The sequence below is a fragment of the Apostichopus japonicus genome, chromosome 12 (genome assembly GCF_037975245.1).
Source record: "Apostichopus japonicus isolate 1M-3 chromosome 12, ASM3797524v1, whole genome shotgun sequence".
In the NCBI taxonomy this organism is placed as follows: Eukaryota; Metazoa; Echinodermata; class Holothuroidea; order Aspidochirotida; family Stichopodidae; genus Apostichopus; species Apostichopus japonicus.
In genome coordinates, this window is record NC_092572.1 from 9,370,206 (window position 1) to 9,398,112 (window position 27,907).

The 27,907-nt window shown below is 39.0% G+C and overlaps 1 protein-coding gene across 1 annotated transcript; it reads left to right on the top strand.

Moving 5' to 3' along the window:
• Positions 1-353: 353 nt before the first annotated feature.
• On the top strand, positions 354-27,839 carry LOC139977124 (coatomer subunit alpha-like). Its single transcript, XM_071986224.1, has 27 exons — positions 354-550; positions 2,492-2,605; positions 3,562-3,716; positions 4,814-4,890; positions 5,483-5,592; positions 6,806-6,921; positions 7,555-7,654; positions 8,976-9,111; positions 9,638-9,720; positions 10,455-10,672; positions 11,182-11,257; positions 12,147-12,229; positions 14,190-14,415; positions 14,820-14,958; positions 16,329-16,638; positions 17,435-17,624; positions 18,334-18,429; positions 19,039-19,127; positions 19,786-19,993; positions 20,849-20,955; positions 21,682-21,831; positions 22,570-22,706; positions 22,936-23,122; positions 23,855-23,965; positions 24,532-24,693; positions 25,730-25,842; positions 26,372-27,839. Exons 1-27 carry the CDS (start codon positions 511-513, stop codon positions 26,511-26,513), a joined length of 3,675 nt encoding a protein of 1,224 aa, XP_071842325.1. The 5' UTR covers positions 354-510; the 3' UTR covers positions 26,514-27,839.
• The last annotated feature ends 68 nt before the right edge of the window (positions 27,840-27,907 follow it).

Below are 27,907 nucleotides of genomic sequence, written 5' to 3' on the forward strand. Positions count from 1 at the left end.
TTAGTAGTAGTAGTAGTAGTAAGTTGAGTCTCGTCTATCCGACATGCTCAGTGATTAACCTCCGCCACGTATCACGATCTAGCGCAAGGTTTATTGCTTCCTCGAAATTGTTAATATTAACATCCTTAAATTGCGACTTTATTTTTCCAAGCAAGTAGTAGTTAGATTAGGACACATATATAAGTTAGGTTGTAGTTAGGACACATATAATCTAACTGTTCGAGGCAAATTTAACATTAATAAGACCATATTCGCGTTCCAAAGATTCTGCGCAACGAATTTCCGGTCAAAGTTCATTTTAGTAACGTGAAAAGTGAGACGTGTACAGTACACGGCGATTGATACAGCCTATCCCTTACCATGCCCATACTGTGAACGTGTACGCCATATAAAGAAGCAAAGACAGGTCCGCTTGCACGGAACCCCAGAAATCAATAGCTCTGCTAATGATTGTTCTTTAGCTTGCACTACTACTAATTTTTTCAAAGATTAGGGCGTTGCAAATTAAAAATGCTTACGAAATTTGAAACCAAGTCTGCCAGAGTGAAAGGTAATATTTAGCGCCTTACCTACGGTTAGGCTGCTTTGCCTAACCAACATAACGTAAGGCTAGGCCTTTGTCCTAACTAAGCAAGGCTAGGCTTACGTGAAGTTAATTATGCCAGGCCTAGTCAGGAATATGTAAGTAACTTTGTTGTGATTTGTTTTGTTTCTTCTTAACATTACGTTAGGCCTAACCCGATAGACTAGCCTGATCATGTCCCACACATTGCTTGCAGGTATATTTTGGAAGGGTACCGTTATTTTCTGCACAGTATAGGCCTAGGTACTTTCCGCTGACAAAAAACTGTGCTTTCCGCACACCAAATTTGTCAGCGGAAAACGAAATATTGCCAGTGGAAAAGGCCAAACTATAGAATCTGTACCATATGAATGGGAAAGCTTACTTCGAATCGGCAGAATAAGGTCAGGGGTTATAAGGAAGTAGGGTTAGGGAGTAGGAATTAGGGTAAGGCAGTAGGGAATAGGGTTAGGGAGTAGGGTTAGGAAGTAGGGTCGAATGGTACGGATTCTAAATTAGTAACGCGGAAAATATGTTTTTGGAGGTGCAGAATGGCTTACTGAACTGATTATGTACATGTATTGAAATGATTTAGGCCTAGGAGGATGGAGAGGGATAGAATTTGGCTCTGAGACTAGATTCTCAGGATATAGTTTAGGCCTAGGTTCGGAAGAGGAATGATGATGTAGTACAAGTTGCGGTGACAAGGAAGTTTAGTTAAACAGCTCCACTTAATTTGGTTGTAGTTATCAGTATTTCGTGAAAAAGGTGAAATCGAGCTGCCGGATGGAAAAACTTGTTCTAGCTAAGTTTCATCCTTATTGCGCGGAACGCATTTTAATACTTAACTTATTCCATGATAAAGCCACCTCCTTTTGCCTTTCACGCCAGCTGCAACCGCCTTGTACTTATTTACCTTATCCCTAATTACACTCACCCATACCTCCAGTAAATTATAAGCAGCTTGACTTCCCTGACATTCACTCAATCTAGCCATCCTTATCGACTTTCTTTGATACTTTCCCATGTATATTTATGTAAATATGTAAATGAACTTGCAATACTACATCATCAGTGAGAAGGTCTCTGAGGTGTTGTAAGATTTACCTCGAGAGTCCTCCTGGTTGAGTGGAGTGAACCATGAAGCCTTCATCTTCTACGTTAACTTTCTAAATCAAGGCTGCATCCCATTTCCATGGATGTTCACCTGAGCTATAGAAAGGAAATTAATTGGAGAGGACATTCCAATCCTTTAATGGGCTCTTTCATGTCCTGTGGGGAAGATAATCTCTAACATTATGTGAATTGCAAATGTTGATGCTGTTGATAAAATGCCCGTCTCTAAGTGAGGATTATGTTTATGCTTGGTTGTGAGGTTACGTGTATGTGAAAAAGTTGTTTCCCGCAGAAGAAAGTTTTCAGCGGAAAGTACCATGTGCTGAGAATAACTGAAACCATTTTGGACTAGACCTATGGTACCATTTGATAAAATGCTGGCGACGAATGGGACGTCATGTTCCGGCTAGCCTAACATTTACACTAGGTCATCCTTTAAATTCTTTGTCATTGATTATATGAATGACTTGATTTTTACCCTAATTTTACTTGTTATGCCAAACATTTATGTGAGGCCTTAGTTTAGCCGCAAGTTAGGGAATGCTATTTTCCGCCATAACAACCATGCGCATCCATTAAAATGGCAAAAATAAACTGTTTCTATTGCAGTTAGTACTAACAGGTGAGACTACCCTAACTGGTGAAAACTAGCATTTCTACAACCCCGGTTGGCCAAGCGCTATGTCACCTTTATCAGCATTAGTTGACATTATCTTACCCAACATATTCCATCATAGTGTGAGATATTTCTGGGTGTGATTTTTCAACATGACGTGCTGGTAAGATGGTAAAATGTTTTTTCCTCATTTTCAGGCCTGAGCTTTCACAAGAATCGACCATGGATCCTGGCTTCACTTCACAGTGGTGTGATTCAGCTTTGGGATTATCGCATGTGTACTCTCTTGGATAAATTTGATGAACACGATGGTAGGCTATGTCTTGTTATGAATTAATTGCACTTTTGCAGAGCATACAGTACTTCTATCCACACTCATGCCTACACTACCCCTCGTTAAAAAAACAGATTTGCTAAATGTATTGAACTTTAAAAAAAAAAACACCTTATGCTAAAGGTTGTAAAAGTTTCAAATAGAGATGTAACCCTTGTGTTTTAATGACTTAGTTAATTACAGGGTAGATTTTACAGGATTTTTTTTAGGTTGTTCCCGGGACGACCAGGTCTTACATCTTGGTTGTTCCAACAGCAAAATTGGTTGTCCCGAAAGTGACAATGTGTTCATTGTTGGGGAAATGTGTAGATCGGTGAATAGCAAACAAGCATTGGTGGTGATGATAATTCCTCATTTACCTATTTGGGGGAATTAAGTCATGTACAATACAATCTGAATTTAATGTGAACAACCGGTCCTATGCCAGACAGGCTCCACAGTTGATTGTGTTGTCCGAAGAGAAATTGGGCTGTCTCGTAAGACCAGACTACCATTAAAATTTTGTCCTGAATTATGATGTTAGAAAACTGCTTCACGATATTATATAGATGAAAAGATGTGACACTGGTAGATTCAGGTTCCCACTAAATATGCAAATTACAGGACTGTTGCCATAACAATTGTAACTAATTAGTTAAACTAATTTGATTTGTTGTTCAAGCTTAGAGGAAGGATACAAAAAACTAGTAAAATTTTGAATATTTCTTTGTATTTGGTAAATGTAAATCTTCCAAGAGAAACTTTCAAACATGGTCAAAATATTGATTACAACAAAAATGGGCCAGTGGGCAGGCTGGGGGGGGGGGGTTGGAGGGGGTATGTCTTTGTTTAATGAATTGCTAATATATTGATGCCAATTACGTTAAATTCATTTTTCATCGATATTTCTATGTATACCAGAAATCTCTTTTCAATGCCGTTTTCTTTTCTCAGGACCCGTACGAGGAATCTGTTTTCACGATCAGCAGCCTCTCTTCGTCTCTGGAGGAGACGACTACAAGATTAAGCTTTGGAATTACAAACTGAAAAGATGTCTCTTTACTCTGTTAGGACATTTGGACTACATCAGGACTACTTTCTTCCATCACGTGAGTAGAAGTCACGACAGGGCTAAAAGTCCAAGCGTATTTCGTCGTTTGTCAGTAGAAAAACAAGGCACTGGCCATTTTCTACCAGTAGACATTAAGGACTAAAACACATCTGTTGAGTAAAAAATCGGCGTGATATCCCTTACCTAACATAAGCCCAGTTTTACAGCATGATTCCAGCAAATGTTATTAAGCTGCTCTCAATAGCCTGCACAGTAAACTGATGTATGTTGTAATTCAGGATAATGCCAGTGGGAATGTGATTATAGGGAGTAGATTTGTTTTTAAGCACTGGCATATTTTCAGCTAAGTGACTCTAGTTGTGAAATCCTTGCTTGTCTATTTCAGTTTCCAAAGATGTAGGAAACCAAGGATGTTGTCTATCAGTACTAATGTGATGAATAGGGCATTATGAGCATAGAAAGGACTGATTACAATAATAATAATAATAATAACATTGAGGATTTATTAAGCGCAGACATATTCACTGATAACGGTGCTCAAGGCGCAAAACAATATTACCCTGGTCGACAATAACCTGATAAATCCTGCCACATTGCAGCAGCTAAACAGCGCCCACACTGACAGTTTATCCCACAGGTCCCCATTTATACACCTGGGTGAAGAGGTGCAATGGAGATAAAGTGCCTTACCCAAGGACACAATGTAATGATCTGACCAGGACTCAAACCTACAATCCTTAGATCACAAGTCCACTGCCTTAACCACAATGCTCTCACTTGAGTGAAACAAAAATTCAGGTCACTTAATGGTAGCAAACATCTGCATTCAGTTTACACCACCTTTAAAGACTTGTGACTGGAATGATTGTCACAAATGTTTTGCATACATGTTAAGTAGACATCATTAATGTTTAAATGTATTAATGATTAGAACTCATCAAAGGAATGATAAAAATGGTGGTGTAAGTTTTTGGAACTTGGTGGCCATAATAGCATATGCAGCAGTTTCTATGTCAATAAATAGTCTCTTTGTTGATAGTGGCACATGTTATGTACAAAAGGCTACACTTTGGCTTCATATATTTTTTAGGCAACTTGCTCTGACTTGATATTGAAAATGTTCCCTTCTTGCAGGAGTATCCTTGGATTCTGAGCGCTTCCGATGATCAGACGATCAGAATTTGGAACTGGCAATCAAGAAATTGTATTTGGTAAGACAAAAATCCCTTCGTTTCATAGCGACTGACTGCTTTTCACATTCGATATACTGGTTGTCCAATTACAACGATTTGCTTCACAAATTATTGCCCAACGAGGAAATTACTGGACAGTTCAAAAAGAAAGCAGCTCTTGTTTTTATGACTAGCACAGAATTGCGACCTGAAATATTTTGAAATTATGTGGCAGCAGTAAAAGCCAGTGACATTGTGATGGCAATAGAGGCTGCTTCATTTTCTCTTGTGAAATGGTTCTTTGGATAGGAAGGCTTAAAGTCTAATTACATTGACAGAGATTGCAAACATATTATTTGAATAATTTGAATGTTATGATGACATTGCAGACCATGTGACATTTCCTGAAGCAAATAATAGTTATCTGGCCAAGAGATGAACCACTTCAAACAACCATATCTGAAATTAGTAACAAGATACTGAGGTGGTGACTTCCACCTAGCAGGGTGGACTATTGCTGTCTTACCTGTTCAACATCAGGGACTGAAATGTCCTTCTAAATTTAGATATTACCAATTTAGATAATACCAATCCTCACTTGTTATATATTACTTTATCTTACTTTTTGCAGTGTCTTGAGTGGACACAACCATTATGTGATGTGTGCAAACTTCCACCCCTCTGACGATATGGTGGTGTCTGCCTCTTTGGATCAAACTGTCCGTGTCTGGGATATTTCAGGTCAGTCAAAAAGAATTATGTTTGCAAAATTAACTCTATATTTGAAAGCACTGCAAAAGAAGGTTTATTCTCACACCAAAACATTGACATCAACTGTCGTCCAACACCTTCACCATTGTATAAGTTAAATGACTAGTTATACCGTAGAGCCTAGGTATCCTAATTTGCATATAGGAATTGGGCTGGATTTGTTCATTCGTCATTCGTTGGTATGTTTGTTTTACAGCAAACTGGACCTTTATTAGACAAAGGAAGTACCACTTGATGGAGTGAATTTGATTTGAAACCAGAATAGAAAGTTATCTCAGGAAATGCAACAAACTGTTTCCATGTTGTTATGAACACACTATATTATGTAAATATATGTAAATGAACTTGTGATGCTACATCATCATTGAGAAGGTCTCTGAGGCTTTGTAAGATTTACCTCGAGAGTCCTCCTGGTTTGTGAGTAGAGTGAAACCATGAAGCCTTTTTCTTCTTCTACGTTAACTTTCTAAATCAAGGCTGCATCCCATTTCCATGGATGTTCACCTGAGCTATAGAAAGGAAATTAATTGGAGAGGACATTCCAATCCTTTAATGGGCTCTCTCATGTCCTGTGGGGAAGATAATCTCCAACATTATGAGAATTGCAAATGTTGATGCTGTTGATAAAATGCTCGTTTCTAAGTGAGGATTCTGTTTATTCTTGGTTGTCAGGTTTTCCGGCGAGCGGTTTTTGAAAATAAAATTGCAACCAAACATCAATCAGACGTCACTTTGGAGTGTTGTTTAGTAGTCTGGATATGAAAATTGTATTTCATTTTGAAAAGAAATTGTTATCAGGCACCTTGTCAATAAAAGAAAAGAAAATCAGAATTTTTTTGAAAAGTTTGGGTTATTTAATGATAAAAAAGAAAGTCTGATTTTCTTCCTCAAAATTTTGAGTTATTTTTCTTCAGTATTAGATTATGAATTTTGTCTGGTTTTGTGCATTAAATATATGACAGGGGAAGCTTTGAATGTTAAGAAACATAATTGACCCTTCTATATACCCAAACCAAGATTACTGTTCTAAGCAATCATCAGGTTTGCTGTTCTTGTGTCAATCTATCCTTCCCCATTTCTGCAGATACATTGCTTTATCTTAAACCCATATTTAATTGATTCAATAATTGATTGATTGATTGATCCAATTATAGATTGATTTATTCATTTTTTTTCTCGGTAGGGCTGAGAAAGAAGAACGTACAGCCAGGACCATCTGGGCTGGATGACCACTTGAAGAACACGATGACTCCAGAATTATTTGGGACAGCGGATGCCACTGTCAAGCATCAACTGGAGGTAAAGGAGCTTTGATTAAAGACACAGCCGTGTTCCCTCTCCTTCTCCACCCAACCCCCCCCCCCATCCAGGCCTCCACCAGCCCTCCCCCTCCAGTATCCTGTATAATGATTGAAGACTCTTTGATGTATTCCTGCACATATATTTGTCGCCATGCGGACAAAGATAAGCACTTTGACAATTCTGTCAGTGAATTGTTGATATATATATATATATATATGTGTATATATATATATATATATATGTATATGTATATATATATATATATATATATATATATATATATATATATATATATATATATATATATATATATATATATATATATATATATATATATATATATATTTTCAATGGAGGGCATTGTCAACAGGCAAAATGCCATTGTGAAGTTAAGGGTATATTTAAATCTTTTTGAATTTCCCATGTGACATGTTTTTACATCATCAAATAAAGTTGTGGTCTGTTGACAGTCCAGGGAGAGGAAGGACAACAGACCATGGTCATCTAGTTATGTGGTTTGTTGGTTTACATCAACTGTACTTGTTATTTGGAGATGTGACGGTAAAACGCGCAACGGTAGCCGACACCCTTCAACAGGTCCAGACTGTTTCTATATGTTTTTACCCGTAGGGTCACGACAGAGGAGTCAACTGGGCCGCTTTTCACCCCACCATGCCTTTGATCGTCTCCGCAGCAGACGACAGATACGTAAAGCTGTGGAGAATGAATGGTAACTACAACTTGCTGGCAATTTTGAGCAATTTAGTTAACATTAGATAAACCCAATTTGTCTGAATTCGAACTCCACGACTTCTACGAAATGCGCAAATGTGATTTGACATAAAGATTGTTACAAAGTATCGTAACCGTCCCTGGTCGATACGTATCTGATTGTAAATTATCTGTCCTCCGTGGGTGATAGCTAATAAATGAAAGGAAGTTTCCATTGATATCTCTTGAATACTTTCCTGAAAGTCAAAGCTTGCATCAATCTCCTCTAGATGTAAGCTGGAAGATGGAAAGAAAATTAACTGAAGAGGAAAACCAATCTCCCTTGGACAATCAAATGGCCTCTGGGAGAAGATAATCTTCTATATGTAACATAAAAAATAAATAAATGTCTATTCTTTTTTCTATAAAAATATCATTCGGTAAATGTACATAGCAGTTTTGGTGTTGGAAAAATTCTAAGGTGATACATGAATACAATTGGAAGAGGTAAACATATGGTTTGATATATATTTCATGGTATGCATTTCTTGTGTGACCACAAAAACTTTCCAGTATACTACTGTTTTATTTAAACTAAAATCAGATCACTCCAATAGAAATGTCAGTCTTGTTCCACAACTGTACTAGTTTCAGTTTCAGCTTCTTACATAGCAATTTGGTTCTCCAGCCCCCCCCCCCCCCTCCAAATGAAAATGGTCACTGTCATATCGGTCCTATCTTACCCGACACTTGATAAGTCGCAGCCACTGACAGCTTGAGTAACGAGAGTTAATCACAAATTGTATATACAACTTTTTGTGTAATTATTGAAGAGGAAATCTTTTGAAACATATGCTCAATGTCTCAAGGCAGATTAATTGTTTTAAGTACCTTAACTTGTGTTTTTCTAAAAATACTTCCTTCGTTCCCCCAAACTGTGTAAACGAGTTGAACCTTGAACTTGAGTCGATCACCCACTGCGTCTCTCTATGCAAGTTCACCCGGAGTGTTCGCTTGCTTGTGAGCACGTCCTACGTTAGCTTGTGGCATAGACTCAGAGGTCAGTAGACCGTACAGCTTACCACACATTAGGATGGATATGCCCCCCTCTCCCCCATCCTCCTCGGTACAAATGCTGCAGAGCCCCATTCCAGATTGTCGCACGGACAATCTACAATCTTATTTTAAATAATCAGTTCATCTATTACAGCTCTGTGTTCTCTCAGTGACTCTTACAAGGCTGTTGTCCTGCAGTGTGATTACTGCTCTGTCAGTAGTTAGAAAAACACTTAAGGAATCCTTAGAACATTCTTCATGTGTAAATTTATTATCTTTTGCAGATGCCAAGGCCTGGGAAGTGGACACGTGCAGGGGGCACTACAACAACGTGTCGTGCGCCATCTTTCATCCGAGACAGGAGCTGTTAATCAGTAACTCTGAGGACAAGAGTGTCAGAGTCTGGGACATGTCTAAGAGGTGAGTAGGACAAATGAGGGATTTGGGTGGTGGACAAAATTTGAAGATGAATAAAACCCAGCGTAAAAACAAAATGTCCAGAAACTCCCAAATTATCTCTTGAAAATAACGCTGAAGCGATAGGCCCAAGTAGTTTTTGTGTTTTTACATTTATGATCATTGGGGCAATTCCCTTCAACAACTGTAGGTCTGTGTCAAAGTGTATTGAAGTAAAAATACTGGGATTTCTCCCAAAGGTGAGAAAGACAAAATCATTTCAGTGAGCTCTTTTGCAAAGGAACTATCCTGATGATTTTATATACTGCATTTCTACTCCCTAATGTCAAAGAGAGTTCTGTATGATATCATATAATTGTTATTGTGCAGACTTTCCTGTGTTATTGGTACCTCATTGAAATAATAATTCCATATAATTAATAGAAAACTTTTTAGATTGTTTGGTCTTCACTTGCAGTTATGAAAAATCCGAAATGGTAGTACTAACCTTATTTCTTTTACCCTTTGTTCTCTCCCACTCCCCCCTTAGGATGTGCTTGCATACCTTCAGACGGGATCACGACAGGTTCTGGGTGATGACTGCTCATCCTTCCTTGAACCTCTTCGCTGCTGGTAAGTGCTACCTTCTCAAAGAGTTATATTAGATGCGCATGAGAACACATATTAATTGACTTCGATAGAGGGGAGAGGTGGGGGAAGATGCCCTGGGGGGGGGTAAGGAATTAGCCAGGCAGTGAAAATTAAAACATTGTGAATGTTTCACACTTTCCTGAAAGTCAAAGCTTGCATCAATCTCCTCTAGATGTAAGTTGGAAGATGGAAAGAAAATTAACTGAAGAGGAAAACCAATCTCCCTTGGACAATCAAATGGCCTCTGGGAGAAGATAATCTTCAACAATGTATATTGACATTTTCCATAATGTTCGATGACGTCTGTGATTTCACCGTTGCTGGTGTAGACAGTTCCAGGGTGACCCTAGGGCTAATTTTATAGTCTTGGTATGGCATGGGCCTAGAAAGAGAAACCTTTGAGAGCTGCTTACGATTCTATAGCTACTACAGTTTGGAAAATATTAAGCGTTAAAATTATATCTCTCTTGCTCTCAAGGATGGATGTAGGCAGGTTTTTAGTCTCGTAATGGTCTGAGGAAAAAAAGAGATTGCTTTATAAAACTTTGACTTTACCCATAGTTGTACATAGTTCAGTTCTTCATAGCTTTATGATATTGTTTGGTTTTACTTTTTGGGGCGTACAAGAGTTATGGGAGAGAAGATAAAAATGTTCAAAAAAAGTCCATATTTTTATCTGACATATTTTCTTTTTGCAACTGTGTCCCTTTCCTCAGGACATGACAGTGGTATGATCGTGTTCAAGTTGGAGAGAGAACGTCCAGCATTTGCGGTCCATGGCAACCTCCTGTACTACGTGAAGGAACGTTACATGCGTAAACTGGATTTCACCACTTCCAAGGACGTTCCTATCATGCAACTGAGGAGTAACGTCAAGGCCCCCGTCTACAGCATGGGGTACAATCCAGCCGAAAATGCAGTGCTTCTGTGTACGGTAAGCATTTCTATGTGAGGGGAATTGATGGGGCCTTTAAAGGGGTTTATTTCACATGATTTGATGTCGTGAAGCTGTGTCAGACCTATATTTAAAGAAACTTAAGGAAATATTAGACGTTGTTGTTGTTTGTTTTCATGAATACTGTACCCATAGAGGCTGCATGTAAATAATGTTTACTATACATGAGAAATGTGTAATGCACATGAAATAAAATCCAACATTATTTGTAAGTTATGGCTCGGACGGAATTGTGGCACATGCTTCTTCTGGTACCATGTTGTCGGCCTGGTCGAAGGTGCTGAGCTGTTTGATCAAAGGTGCAAATCCTGAAACGGAAACCCCAACTCTTGTGAGGTAAAAACAAATTACGAGAGGGCATTGGCAAAATCAACCAAATGTATCTGTCTTGAGTCCATTTTCACTGGCAGGGTGGGGTTGAGTGGAGGGGGTCACCGACCCTTGCAGACAGAGCAATCACTTTTCTTGTTTTTTGTTTTTTTCGACAGAGGACCAGTAACATTGACAACAGTAACTATGATCTGTATCCAGTACCCAAGGACAGCGATGCTCAAAATCCTGACGGTAAGTTGGATGTTTTGGTGATATAGTTTACACTTTACATCATAAAGTTCTTTCAAAAAGTATGCCAAATAGCCCTGGTATCTACATCAGACTTGTTCGAGAAACTTTGAAGGCACATCTTTCGTTGTTGCAAAGCAAAACCCTTGCCCTGGCATTTCCTCTCACTCTCCTTTCCCACCCCTCTGACCTCTCCGACACCCCACTCAGTCCCTGAAGGATGTACCTCATTTAACCATTTTGTCATCAGCTTGAAAATTATTGTCTCAATATTGTCTCAATAATAGCGATAATTTCTGCTTTCAAGGAATAATGAAAAAACTCCAAAGTTTCAATACGTTGACAGAAAATGAGAGAATTTGGAAGATAATCGGCAATTACATCACAATAATACTGCTCTTTTTCCAAATTGAATCACGTGGAATAAATTTTGTCGCAATCATATATTTGATTAAAGTAATAGGAACCCGTTTAAAGTTGGTCGTCAGATTCGGATCAACGTTGGTTTACAGAAAATGAGAGAAATTGGAAGGTATTCGGCAATTACATCACAATAATACTGCACTTTCTTCCAAATTGATTGACGTGGAATAAATTTTGTCGCAATTATGAATTTCAGCAAAGTAGAAGGAATCTGTTGTAAATATACAGTAGTCGTCCGATTCGGATCAACGATGTTTTACAAACCTCTCCTCACAATCAAGTCCTTCATCTTTGTCTCTCTCTCTCTCTCTCTCATTCAATAGGCAAACTTATTGCCAAGAAATGAGAATTTAATTAACTTAAAAATACCAAGGAGTGTGCAGTAAATAATCCTATCCTAATATTAATTTGGGAAGATAATGTAGCATTATTGTAAGTAATAATGATAACATATTGTTCTCACTCACAGCCCCAGAGAGCAAGCGTTCTGCCGGTCTGACAGCCGTGTGGGTCGCCAGGAATCGATTCGCCGTCATGGACAGGACCCATGTGGTAAGTGATCTATTTTTTTATATTTTTTATTATTATTTAAATTGAATTTATATTGCTAACCCAGCTAAAATATCTGCTTTAAGTTGTAGTAACCCACATCATTATTTCTCCTTCTGTCGGTCAAAAGAGAGATACAAAACAGCTTGAATGATATGTTTGTGCCATCCTGGTTGAGACAAGGAAAGGGTAGTCTCTAGCAGGGAAAGATGTATTTATCTCCCTATAGTAGGTATCTCCCTATATTAGTTATCTGGTGTTTAGGTTGGGAGGATGAGGGGCAGGGGAAAGGGTTGGGAGGGGTAGGAGAAATGGGGGGGTGGTCAGGAGAAACGGTAGGCAGGGGAAGGTGAACACATGAGGGAGGAAGAAGGGTAAAGAATGTGCAAGAAAGAAAAAGGTAAACCAAAGATGGCAAAGTCATTCAATTTACTCCTGTGAAATTCAGATTTTGTTTGCAGTTTTCTGAGCTATGGCCAATAATACAGTCACATAAGTAGAGAAGTCCTAGAATATTAGACGAAAGCAAAGTTCATAGACTGCTTTTAGTAGGTCTTTAACCTTGCAAACTTTACTTGACAAATACCTATAACACCATGGTGTACATCAGATCAGAGCCCTATGGTAGCCAAGCCTGACTGCCTTCATTTCACTGCCGTTGTAGGTCTTAAAAGAGAAAAAGAAAATTGTGAAAATTCTACACCCAAGCCATTTGGTAGTGAGGTTAATATTGTTATGTTAACCCTTTGTCATCTGTTTAGCCTTGAAGCATATGTACTGTAATAAATTGTCGTACTCAACATGTGACCTTTAACACCATGACAAACCCCCCCACCCCCTCCCTATTAAAGCCCCTGTTTAACCTCTAAGAGCTGCTTCCTTACAGCGCACAGAGCAGGAGCGTCAAACGAGTGATAGTATTGTAAGTGATGTCCAGTCCTCCTCAGACCTTTAACGTCTATCCTCTCAGAAGTTACCTTCTTTTTGCCATTTTTCTATCACTATAATTCTATAGTGTAAAATTTACACATCTTCTTTCTCGTTCCTCTTCCTTATTCATTTTATTGCATTTTTTTCACATTATGAAAAATGTTTCTATATACAATTACTCCTACTTTGCCCATCAGAAGGTTTGACCTCCTTTTTCTCACCCATTAAGTTGCCTTTTCACCTTTATTAGAAGGCAAAAATATTTAGACCCCCCGCTCTTCTGGATTTTCACTTTTCTCTAAATTCTTTCTTCAGACTGTACTGTAATTACTGTATAGTGTCAGGGGCAGGAGAAAAATGACAGAACAGAACAACATAGACTTCTGTTCTTTAATTTCTTTAATCTGTGGGTTTTGATAACTGTCAGCGGAAATGGCTTCCATGTGAAGTTAAGATCTTAGTGTGTACATATTAAATGGCAAAATAGAAATCACAATAGTCTGTCATTTCCAAAAATAAATTTCCTGTCCTGCCATAAAATCCTTCACTTTTTTTTATTCTTTTTGTACTTTTCCACGTTTTGCATCGACTCAAAAGAAATTTTTTCCCCTCAATTTTTTTTCCAGCTTTTCGGTGCTCTTCTCTCTTAATCTTTTCTTCTTGTTTTTATTATTTTAAAAAAAAAGGAAATTTTATATAATAATAAATTACCAATATTGAAAGGTTTATTTCTAATTACTTTTTTGGGTTTGTGTGTGTGACATTTTTAATGCCACTGTTAGATTTCTTGTAACTATATATCTTTTCTCGCAATGTTGCTTATCTTATAACATATATACATGTGTATATATATATATATAAAATAAGCTTTGACTCATCACTGTGTGACAGTCTTCATGTAAAAATCAAATAAAACGTGGTAAAGAAGAAAACAGGTGTGTTGTTTGCCAAAGAGTTTGGTGTATGACTTAATTGTTGATTGCTCATAAATATTCATGATCTTCATTCCTTTTGTTATGCGGATGATCTGTAGCTCTTGATCAAGAGCCTTAAGAACGAGGTCACCAAGAAGGTCCAGATCCCACCCTGTGATGAGATCTTCTACGCCGGGACCGGGATGCTCCTCCTGAGGGACACCGAGTCCGTCACTCTCTTTGACGTTCAGCAGAAGAGGACCCTCGGATCGGCCAGGATCTCCAAGGTCCGCTACGCCATCTGGGCCAGCGATATGAGCCATGTGGCCCTCCTCAGTAAACACTGTAAGGCTCATATTTCTTTTTTTTTACTTTTTATTTGATGTTATTTTTTTTGAGTTTAGTTGATTTGATTTGATTTTTTATATTTATTTATTTTTTGTTCAACATGTCCATTTAGAGTGTTGGACAGTGTGGCAGACAGGGTGATACTTCTAACTGCATATATTTGGAAAGCCAAATGTATTTTCATGAAGTTTGTGGTCACAAAAAAAATTGTACCGACTGAAAATTTCTCTAACTCAAGGCTAAGTTTTTTTGAGAGAAAATGTTTCGAAGACTCACTGGAAGGGAAACCACCTTGATTGAACTGGGCTTGTAAGTCTAACAGGGAAACAAAATTAACCTAGTTTTAAATTCTTCTTGATCATTTTTCCATTAATTTCTATTGTTTCTTTTTTGAATAATAGCTATCGCCATCTGCAGCAGGAAGTTGCAGACTCTCTGCACCATCCACGAGAACATCCGAGTCAAGAGCGGCGCCTGGGATGAACACGGCGTCTTCATCTATACCACGAGCAACCACATCAAATATGCCATCACCAACGGGTAGGTTGTGATCTGTTTAAATGGGTATTGCGGGTGGGAATTGGGTTCAGCTCGATTCTTCATCTTGGTGTTGGTTAGAGAGAAATGACAGCAACAGATGATAATACTATTCTACTGAGAGATAGCCATTTGTACAGAACTAGATCTAGCTGCTCTAATAATGTTTCACTTGCTTCTGTTAGATCTGGTAAAAGGTGCTTTAAATTTTCTGGAGGCAGGACGTGGAACAGTCTTCCCCAAAATTTGAAATGCTTGCCAATTGTTAATATTTTTAATTGCAATTTGAAAACTTATATATTTTGTGTAGATGTCTGATATTTGTTTGTCTATTTGCCGTCCTTTTTGTGCTTTTGGATGTTTACCGTTTTTCTACTGCATTATATTAAATATGTATTTTGTATTGAGGGCTCCTCTGGAAAGCAGTGCTTCGGCACCTTGCAGGACTATCCTCATTAAAGATGAAATTTAATTTCTGGTATGTTAAGTCTAGACAGTAAAATCTACAAGGTGATGCAAAGATTACCTATGGAGGATATCACAAAATTCATTGAAGGGATGGATTGTACATCAGAATTCAACCGAATGTACAGGCGGCTTTCAGAAGTTTCAGATATGTGTTAATAATACATGATATGAAAGATAAAATATGAAATGTACATAACATGATGAGGCAGTGTCTTTAAAGAATGTAAAGAGCCTAGTTTACAAATGTTTGCAAACTTTCCTGAAAGTCAAAGCTTGCATCAATCTCCTCTAGATGTAAGTTGGAAGATGGAAAGAAAATTAACTGAAGAGGAAAACCAATCTCCCTTGGACGATTAAATGACCTCTGGGAGAAGATAATCTTCAACAAATGAAACTAAAGCTTGATAATGTAGTCTGCTTAGCACATTTAGCCATTCATTTTAAGCATATATAGTTTCCGTGCTATTTTTAATCGCTTGTCTTCACGGATTCACTTGTTTTTGACATTTCACATCTGAACACATCTTCCCAGAATCCCTTGCATACCTGACTGCGAAAGGAAATAGTGTTTTGTTACGATTGAACTAGAAATGTCTATGAAAGGTGCCAAAGTTACTAGAGTTAAATTAGCACTACACCAAACTGGAGAAGACCAATATTTTTTTGAGTTCAGTAATTTAAGGGTGACATCTTTGTTTGAGCATCAGTTCCATTGGAGTAATGACGCTGTATTACAGTAGTGACTTGTGAAGTTATACCGGTAAATGCTCGGTACACAGCGAAAAAATTCAGATACATAGAAAGGAAGAAGGTAATATTAACAAATGGACAACTTTATTTTCAGATGGTTTTTCAGAAATATCTGTAAAATTATGGTCTTTCTTATTTTTCCCCCAATTTTTCAGTGATCACGGTATCATCAGAACCCTGGACGTCCCCATCTACGTGACTCGCATCAAGGGCCATAACGTCTACTGTCTGGATCGTGAATGTCGCCCTCGCGTCCTCAACATCGATCCCACGGAGTACCGCTTCAAGTTGGCGCTCATCCATCGCAAGTACGACGAGGTTCTCCACATGGTGCGCAACGCCAAGCTGGTGGGCCAGTCCATCATCGCTTACCTCCAGAAGAAGGGATACCCGGAGGTCGCCCTCCATTTCGTCAAGGACGAAAAGACCCGTTTCGGTCTGGCCCTGGAGTGCGGCAACATCGAGGTAGGTAGATTCAGTGAAGTGGTTAATAACTCACTAATAAGGAGCGGCTTAATAGTTTGACAGATTGATTGAGCAATATCTAAAAATGAGACATATGTTAAGGGTGTTCCTGAGTCGGCCTTACATGTATGCATGAATTTTCAATTAATGGATACGCTTTGAAACTACAGAATGCCAGAAGTAAATCTTTAATCGCACAAAATTACTGAGGTGTCCATGAAACCACTTAATGTACACTTTTCGTACTTGTGCTAAATTAAATCCCCCGAGTGTCTCCACTTCACAATTTTATCTGTGATTTTCTAGCACTTTGGGGGAACATCAGATATTAATTTCCTTGGATGTTATCACAATTTCCGGCATGTTGGACTTACATATTAAGTCATCTATACATTTAGTGTGCTGATTAAGCTATACATTTAGTATGCTAATTTCCTATTGAAATGACTTTTCCTGACAATCTATAGGATTGTATAGAATGATAACTGGACCTAACCTTTAGCCCCTCAGTTTTGAATATAATGTGTCTTCTGTTTCCTCCACCCCCCCCCCCCTGCCCACCCTCTCCTCCATAAAGAGAGTAAATCTTGTGTTTAACGACTGTAGTGTTTGTGTTGAGGTTTATGTAAGCTGGTTAAACAAAAACCCTGCTACACAACTTTTGTTCTGTTTGGACCACTTTTTCTCTGCTTTACGGAAACAAGATCATGATTTCCTGATGCATGGGCAAATTGAATAGGTTTGATTCTAGATTTTATGATATAACTGAATTGTCGGTGGGGTTTTTGGTTCACAGATTGCGTTGGAAGCTGCACGAGCCCTGGATGACAAGAACTGCTGGGAGAAGCTAGGAGAGGCGGCGCTGCTCCAGGGTAACCATCAGGTGGTGGAGATGGCCTACCAGAGGACCAAGAACTTTGACAAACTCTCATTCCTCTACCTGATCACCGGCAACCTGGAGAAGCTGAGGAAGATGATGAAGATCGGTAAGAGATGATACGCTGGGATGGGTAGGAGCACGGCTCAAGGGGTACATAAGGGGTGATCAAACAGTCACCTGACATGCCAAGATGAAGGGCTCTTAATGGGGTAAAATATTGTGTAGGAATGGTGACCTTCACTTTCAAAAGTCCAGAAGGAACAACTATTGTCAGCTGCAATATTGTGGATAGAGCGTGTCAGTGTGGGAAAGGAAAGGGAAAATATGTCAGCTGAATTTACTTTAGGAGAGATATCTGTGAGCAAAGCACAACATATTGTGAGATTTAAAAAAGGAAAGGTGTCAGATAGGTGTTCACTTTATCCTCAGTTTGCTCAAATCCCTCTTCCTTCACCATCTCTCATCATCTGCATCCCCTTCCATGTCCCCCACCATGCATGATGATCCCCCTCCCCATGATGTCCCCCTCCTCCCATCAACCCTCCCCATGTCCTCTACCCATCTCCTTCACAACATTCCCCCTACTCCCTGCTGTCATACCCTTTTCTCCCCATTATGCCCCATTTCCTAATCATGTCCCCCCCCACATCGTGCCCCTCCCTCACCATATCCCTCCATGGCTAGTTTCATAAAGATGGCCCAATAACTTGTCATTAACAGACATGTTTGCATTTCATGCAACCTTCAGTTCAAAAGAAATATAATACACTAAAATATGATTAATCATCACTGTACGTGTTAATCTGTTTTCACAGCATCCATTCGTCAGGATACCAGCGGTCAGTACCAGTGCGCCCTCTATCTGGGGGATGTTGGCGAACGGGTTCAGATCCTCAAAGACTGCGGACAAAGTATGTATCAGTTTATTGCATTCTTCTAGTATTGACAGTTTTAGAAGATATCAGTCTAAAGGCCCTGTCTTTAAAGGCCCTGTTTTGCTCATGTGATATTTGGTTGCCTGACTGTACATTTACATATTAAACCTGTGCTGAACAACTGTTTCAGAATTTGTAACAAATATTACAACTTATTCACAATGTTAATACTTGTAAAATCTGCATTTTCTGGATGTGTCGTGACTGGAGAGTGAGTGGATATGAAAGATAAAATATGAAATGTACATAACATGATGAGTTAAGTGTCTTTAAAGGATGTAAAGAGCCTAGTGACAAATGTTTGCAAACTTTCCTGAAAGTCAAAGCTTGCATCAATCTCCTCTAGATGTATGTTGGAAGATGGAAAGAAAATTAACTGAAGAGGAAAACCAATCTCCCTTGGATGATCAAATGGCCTCTGGGAGAAGATAATCTTCAACATATGAAACAAAGCTTGATTATGTAGTCTGCTCAGCACATTAAGCAATTCCATTTAAAGCATATATAGTTTCTGTGCAATTTTGCATTGTTGTCTGCATGGATTCACTTGATTTTGACTTGTCACATCTTAAAACATCTTCCCAGAATCCCTTGCATACTTGACTGCTGCTACTCACGGCCTTACCGAGGAAGCCGACGCTCTGCGTGAATCTTTTGACCCGGAAACGGAAACCGTGAGTTATGTCTTTGAATATCGAATCAGTCTTGGATATGCAAATAGCATGCCAGGACCTCCGCAAAATGGTCCATTCACTTACTGGGGTCATCCTTCTTCCATCAGAACTGACCTGTTATAAATTCAAAGTGCCACAGCAAAACATTAAAATCAATTTGAACATTTTAATTGTTGTCTGTAATTTTATTTCTGTTCATGTTTTTGGTTGTGCAGACTTTGGAATGTTTAATACAGAGTTTAACTTACTTTGGATTGTTTTCATGTGGGACCATTAAAGTGCGATTGGGATACCCTCCTTGTATAATTTTGATGTAAAAGTCCAATTACTAGCTATAGTAAAGAGTAAGTGGGATGGTTAATTCTTTCTTACTCTTTTCATCTGCACCACATCTCAGTCATTCTGTCCAGTCTTGTCAGATCTCTGGGCATCTTATTAAATACATATAAGTGAAATATTTTACCACTTTTCCAACTGCTTTACAATATTATACCTTTGCTCTTTCTTACTGTGCCCCCTCCCCTTTATCCATAACCTGGTTAAAGAAGAAAGGCTTGCGTTGAAATATCCAGTACACACACACACACACAAATTAAATCCAATTCCCAAGTAACTGTTATTTCTACTTATAGTTGTGTCCTCATTTCCACTTTTCCAGATCCCTGAAGTAGACCCCAATGCCATGCTCCTTCAGCCACCCCCACCAATCTTCCAGTCAGAGGAGAACTGGCCGTTACTGACCATCTCAAAGGGCTTCTTTGAGGGCGCTATACCAAGCAAGACACAGAGCTCCATGGCAGCTGTCGATGATGACGTCACTGAGGGTGAAGGTGGATGGGGCGAAGATGCAGAACTTGTCCTTGACGGTGAGTCTAGCCAAGAGTCCTAGCTGCTAGCAGATGGAAATAAATTACCTATCCAAGTTTGTAGGACAAAGGAAAAAATATGTAGGACAAAGAAAACATGTAGGACAAAGGAAAAATATTAGAAGAAAGAAAATATGTAGGACAAAGAAAACATGTAGGACAAAGGAAAAAGTTTGTAGGACAAAGGAAAAATATGTAGGACAAAGGAAAAAGTTAGTGGGACAAAGGAAAAGTTAGTAGGACAAAGGAAAACGTGTGTTAAACATAGACAACATTTGTAGGACCAAGAAAACATGTAGGACTAAGGAAAAAGTTTGTAGGACAAAGACAACATATGTAGGACAACAGAAATAAAATACGGAGGAAGTTTCTTTGGCAAAGGAAGCTGGTAAAATTTGTATCATTTAAATTTCATAACATTCTAGAAGACAGACCCAATCACCTATAGAAATGGTTAAACATGTTGTTGATTTCATTGACCTCAGTAGCTAAAAGACAGAGATACTAGAGCTTCGTAGAATAAGTACACTAACAATATCCCTTCCTTGCAAAAGTAGAGAAGGAATCCACTTTCAAAGTGTCTGGAAAGTGTTGGTGGATGTTGTTTTCAATAATTAGAGAGAAAGAAAATGGATGTTAACAAAATATCACATTGCCCTTAGTGCTAAAATATATTCATTGTTGTTGTTGTTTTCTTAATCGGGAACAATACCCAGTTAGGGTGAGATAAGTTACACGTGGAACAACATACACCATTAGCTGCCATCAAATTACGAGACAAGCTAGAGCAGGGAGGCGAGTTTAAGAACAAGGAACCGTCATCATCTAAATTTAATTTTGTTTTTCTTTCTCTAGATGATGAGAACGAGTTCAAGGATGCTTTGGGAGACTCGGATGATGATGCTGGCGAGGGAGACGGTTGGGATGTAGGAGACGATGACCTGGAGCTACCAGCGGACCTGGTACGACAAGCATTTAATTTTCATTTATTTACCGTCATCCCCATTTTTGATGTTGTTCATGTCTGTGCTGTTCTTGTGGAACTTGTCAGTACTGATCTTCTCATTTTTCTTTTTTTTTCTTTTTTTCGTTGATATATATTTTTGGAGGTGCTTATATCGAAATCAGGAACAGCCGTAGAAACTTTACTAGCACTCTCAGTTTTCCTTTAGCTCAGAGTACGACATATCAAGTCTTGACAGTCTGCTTAAAGTCATCTATTTAACTGATTTACTTATAACGCACAACAACAATTGTTCCATGCTCTGAAGTGAAAAATTGCTCTTTCCTTCCTGGCAGATTATTAAGTTTGGTCTGCAATTGTCGCACCTACCGAGTTCTCAGACACCCTCTTAAAGTTTGTCACAAGAGGCGCTTTCTTAGTAGTATTGAAAACAATCCAGAGCAAATCGTGGGTCTTTTAGGTCATGTATTTAAAATGAAAATTCGGCTAGAGAAGATGATGCCCTACAGTGTTGTGGAAGTGTAGTTCTAGATAGCATCACAAAGTTTAGCAAAATCAATCCAGTAGAATGTATTAAATATGCCCTGAGGTTGTTAATATGTTAGTGTTAATATGTTAATATGCTTGTTAATAGATAGTGAATATACCCTTGTACTTCTGCTGTAATAATTTCTTGAAGGATGTTTGTTCAGAAAGTGTCTGCATTTTCTTTCCCTTTCCACAGGAGCTGGATACAGGGGCAATGGCAGGGTCAGGAGAGGAGGGCTACTATGTACCTCCTACCAAGGGGATGAGTCAGGCTCAAGTATGGACCACTAACTCGCAGCTACCGGTAGACCACGTGTTGGCCGGCTCATTTGAAACTGCCACACAGGTAAGCAGTAACTTACCTTTAGTAAACCGAAAGTTACCTTTACTAAACGGTAACTAATCTTTAACTAAACAGTATCTAATCTGTTGATGGGTAACACTGTTCGTATGTGGGCTGCATTTGTTTTGAAATAACTAATAGATGGGGAGCTATTTATAGATTAATTAAATCTTCGATGGCAGATAAGGTTGTGATAAACCAGCATCATTCCTCCATGAGTCTACTACGAGGGTCAAGGAGAAACTGGTTGGAGCAAAGGGCCAGAGAGAACCAGTATCTCACTGTACATAGATTGAGCAGTTTTCAGGATAGGCCAGTAGGGTGCTTTTTGGGCCTGTATACCTGGTAAATGCAAGGTTTTCTTTCCGGGGGCCAGGAAAGGAAGGGGGGGACAGGGTAAGGAAGGGGGGGCAGGGTGGAAACAGGTGCCCTGATGCCCTGATTTTTTGCCTTCTCTTCTAAGAATGCAAAATAATATGGGCATCAGGTGCCCAGCATCAGTGAGTTGACTGGCGTTGGGCATCAGAGGGATGACTGGCATCGTGCATCAGGTGCCCGGCACCATAGGGATTACTGGTATCAGGGTTCAGGTCTCCCCATGTACCAATCACTTCCTTTCTAAGAATGCCAGATATTACCGACATACAGTGCTTTCAACAAAATAGATTGATCATCTGTGTGCATCTGCAATTTGAATCACTTTTTCAATATTTTCGTTATCCTTTTATTTCCTCTTACCAGTTACTCCATGACCAGGTGGGTGTGGTAGATTTCACCCCGTACACACAACTATTCATGCAGACGTACGCACGAGGAAGGACCGCCTACCTCGGCCTGCCTGCACTGCCACCAGTCTATGGTTTCCCGCATCGTAACTGGTACGCCCTCTCTATAAATCATTCTTTGTTTGTACTGTTAAATTTTGTTAGAACTTGACAGATTAACTTTAAGTGGTTGCAGTGGTAAACACACATGCATTGTTCTTCTTGTGGTAGTTAATGCATGCACTGTAGGTAAACACATGCACTGTACTTATTGTCATCCTGTAAACAAAAAATATTTAAAGCACCGTTTGGAATTAATCTTTTCCCCCTCTTGCACCATCAGGAGGGAAGCAGGAGCGAGGAAAGGTCAACCTGCCGTGGGGTTGAAGTTAGCACATCTCGTCCACCGGCTCCAGTCAGCGTATCAACTCACCACGCAGGGTAAATTCCCGGATGCCGTTGAGAGATTTCGCAGCATCCTACTCTCCGTGCCGTTGGTCGTCGTGGACACAAAACAAGAAATAACAGAGGTAAGTAAAGGGATTTGTTGAGTCTTTAAGTCACACACGTGTCTTAGAAATGACGAGCAAAAGTCTTTCAACACCATAGAATTTTAAGCAATGACAACAACGTGTATTTGAGGAAACATTTGTGTTGACCATCCGCCTAACTTAACTCTGAAGCTTAAAGGCATTGAAGACTCGTCCCAAACTGCGTGCAGCCCTCTGGAAAAGTTAACTTTCTGTTGCTAGCAAGTGAAGTTTTTTTCTTGTCGCTACCAAATGCAGACAGTAATGAAATGTGATACCTTGTTATCTTTTATCTAGAGATGTCCATCACTGCTATGTACACTGTGTTGTGGGTATTGACCGTAGCTGCAAGTACACTAGTGTCTTATTACCGACGGTAGCAAGCTGTGTGTGTATTTTCTGGGATTGATGGTGGTATCTAACACTTCTGTTACACCGCATTCGAAACTAGGTCAGATTACCGGCATCAGACGTTTCTTTGTGCGCGAGTCTTCAATGCATTTAAATCGAGACCAGTGTGACAAAAGTCAGCATTGCAGGTCCGCAAGACTAGGAAGCTACGACAGCGCGGAAGATATAACAAGCGTGTTAATTCCACGTTGTCGCTACAGAAGAATGGAGCAAGTTTGAGCTTTCCATTACTGATCTGGTTATCACCTTTATCTGTTATGTTTGTTCTTTGTTTGAATCTCATAGTCCTAATAATATCTCTCTCTCTCTCTTGCCCCTCAGGCTCAGCACTTAATAACTATATGCAGGGAGTATATAGTAGGTTTAACCATGGAAAACTACAGAAAGGAACAACCTAAGAGTAACCCTGACCAACAGAAGAGGATATGTGAGGTATGAGACACTTACTAATGGGGGGGGGGTCGGGAAGGGAGGGATAGGAAAAGGGGGAGTGTCTGGTGGGTAGCAGAAGGAGATGAGCTGGAAGTGGATTGGTGCATCAAGGGCAACCTTTCCCACCTAGCAGCAGAAGCTACGGAGTATGTTATATGGTATCCCATAGCAACAGGGGAAGGTTATTGATGGGTATGGTGTGGGGTTGGTGGAGGGGGTGTTTTGGGTAGTAGAGAGATGAATTAGGGACCAAGGGGAAGGATGGAAGGGTATCGTGGTTAACATACAGGATGGAGTTAGGGCATGTGTGGGCAACCTTTATATCATGCAGGATATGCCAAGGGAAGACATGTGGTATCCCATAGCAACAACTGATCCATATTAGCCAAATTTTGACACAACTGCGGAGATGTGTAAAGGTTTCTGTACCTCAAAAGCTGCTATGTGAAATATCAACAATGATTTAATATTCCTTTTCGGGTATTAATAATAAATCAATAATAAATAAAAGATTTTGTTGCGATGCAATCTACCTGTATTAATTCATATGTTCTGTTCCATTCCAGTTGGCAGCCTATTTCACTCACTGTAACCTTCAACCGGTGCATCAGATCCTCACACTACGTACGGCGGTCAATCTCTGGTTCAAACTGAAAAACTTCAAAACAGCCTCGTCATTTGCCAGGAGGTTGCTAGAGCTGGGCCCGAAACCAGACGTAGCAACACAGGTGAGGGAAATGAAGAATTGATGGCGGCAGCCTGATATTATATGAAGGAACCCAAACCCATACTTCTACTCCTTTAACACAAAGATATTTCTCAATTTTTTCTTACAATTTGTTTGTAATTTTTTCATAATTCTTGCTGTTTGTATTGTCTAAGCGCTTGTTGAGAGAGTCGCTACCTTCTACAACAAACCAAATTAATGTGTATACCCTGAACTTTATTATAAGTGTTTGTATAATGTACCTCCTCCTTTTTCATGGTTCCTTCCTCCCTACCCACTCCTCCCACCCCTTCTTCCACCACGCGATGAGCCCTGTCCTCCAACCCCCCCCTTTCCGCACCGTCACCGATTTGGTACCACTGTATGTAAAGTAACTCAATTTTCTTTGTAAATCTGTGCACATATTCAGGGGTTTGTGTGAATACCTATCACAGAGCTTTGTACATGTGCTAAATTAATTGATAAAGGTATCAAATATCTGTGCTGTGTGTACAGTACAGTCTACCACTTATCAAACAGTACCATGTAATTTATAGCTTTATATCTTACACTCACTCAAAGAGTACATAGTATTATGCCTCCCTCACACATTTTGAGATTGGGTAGGGGGATAACAGGGGTGGTAGGAGATCAGTTTGTTGGTAATGAGGTATACCTGTATTTGATGTACTTTAGTCATGGAACATTACATCTTAAACCAAAAGTTGAATGGATTATGCTTACACTAATGGAGTGTAAGGAGGGTGGGGAGGGGTTGGTGGAACCTGGGAGGGGGATCTTCTGGGGGATGAGGCATCCATGCATGTTCTGTAATTTGTTGGTGGTGGAACATTATACCTTGTACTAATATATTGGTGGAATGGTTGGGGGGGGGTGGGGTAGGAGGCGGGGATAGGGATGATTCTTTCTTGGAATGTGGCACTCCCTGCATTTCTTGTAGATTTCCATGTTGAACAGTGCCACAGAAAATGATACGTTCGAGCCTGTTTTGGAATTCTTATTTTTAATTCTTCAATTTCTCTCCTCAACCACAACAGATCAGGAAAATTTTACAAGCATGCGAGAAGAACCTGGTTGATACCCACAAACTGCAGTACGACGAACACAATCCGTTTGATATCTGCGCAGCTAGCTACAGGCCCATATACAGGTATGTCCTCTCAGAAGAAATTCATGCTACTAATAGAGTAAACGCATACTTCCAAATCATTCACTTTTACAAGCAGATGGCAACAGTGACTTCGTAGTTTGAACTTATGGAAATTATTTTACGGTTAAAGGCATTTTACGAGGGATGTAAGTAGTCGCTGCTTTCTAATAAGGTCGAGTCTAGCCAGTGATTTTTCAGACTTTTGAGTTGCTGTATTCTCTTTGGGGTGCGGGGGGGGGGGAGGAAATCATTCTTCTCACTTCACATTTTGAAATTGAAAGTGACTGGAGTCATTTCCCATGTTCAGAATGTATGGCAGTGATGAAAATCAGGTCTTCAAACCTGTCATTTATGATATATATCTCGCATATTTCATGATCTAAATTTAGAAAGAAATTAGAAATCAAAATTTTCCTGGAGATATGGTCATAAAATCGGGAGCTTGACTTGGGAATCGGGGAGAGATGGAAGTGCAATATGATGTTGTGCTAACTGTTTTTTTGTTTTGTTTTGTACTTTCTACTCTCAGAGGGAAACCAGTGGAGAAGTGCCCACTCAGTGGAGCATGTTACCTACCAGAATATAAGGGAGAGGTTTGCAGGGTAACCAAAGTCACAGAGATCGGTAAAGATTGTATAGGCTTGAGAGTCAGTCCGCTGCAGTTCCGCTGAGCAACTTTTAAACTCGAAAAAGAGTTTTGGACAATGTTGAGAGGGGATTTTCTTGTGGAAAAAACGATGAAACTTCAAAGACTATTTATTTTCTTCCTTGGAGGGTGAAGAAAAGATGTTGTATATCACATGCCTGGAAGGACTTGAAGAAGGGGTTGTTTTGTACTTATGACCCATGGCCTATAATGGGACATGTTCTGATCACATGCCATTTGATGGACATGATGGACATTTGATGGACATGATTGACTTCATTCATTGTAATGGTAAAAGATAGATATGGAAAATGTAGATGGGAAATATTTATAAGTAAAAATATTGGGGAAATTTTGTTTTTATTTTTCTGTTAATTGGTCAAACTCTTGAGATTTGACAGAAACTTCCAAAATGTTCTATAAACATAAATGTTATGACTACTAACTCCAGAATGTTTCATTGATATAATTATATCAGATTCAGTTACGATTTTTAAATTTAAAAAGTTTCGCAAACAGAACTAAGGACCTCTCAAATAAGCAAGGGAACATGTTATATCAAACTATGAGACATGTTATACATTTTTGTTGTTGAAATTTCAGTTTTATTTTGCCTGTGTATCTTTGACTTTCTTGTATGATAAAATCAGTTTTCATGCAAGTTATTCCACTTACTTATACTTACAAGTTATTCACTTAGAAAGTTTTACTAATAAGTTGGAAGTAAAAGTGCATATAAAAAGTTGATATAAGAGCACTGGAATCATTTTGGTGCTCTGGCTTCTGGCTAAAACCTTAGTTTTAATTTGCTGGTGTATCTTTGACTTTGTTGTGTGATAAAATCAATTTTCATGCAAATTTTTCAACCTTCACTTAGAAAGTTAAAAGAACGTAAGAAGTTGGAAGTAAAAGTTGATATAAGAGCATTGGAATCATTTTGATGCCCCGGCTTCAGTCATTTACTTGATAGATATATTATCTGAAGAGTGAAAACTTTTAGAGAAGTAGAAGTGAGGCACAAATACCATTGTTAACATTATGTCCAATTTGTACAGTTTATTTCACATCAAGGTGGTTATAAAATGAATCATGGAATTTACAAAAAAGGAAACAATATTCAGTTTACAACTTAGCCATGAAGTTTTAAACTGCGAAAGTGGGAGCCCTAGAAGCTAAATGGAATGTTGTAAAAACAAAATAGATGACCTAAATGTAAAACAAAAAAAATAATAAATGTGAACAAAATTTTATCTAACAAAAATCATTATTTCCTTCAAGTATTTAAATTGTTGTGTATCACAATACATGCATTCCTGACTATGTAACGGAAAATACAAAAAAAAACTAAAAATTGTTTAAATGTGTGTTTTTGTCATTGTTATTCCACGGTGGATCGTCCGTCTGTCAGTACTGATCGAG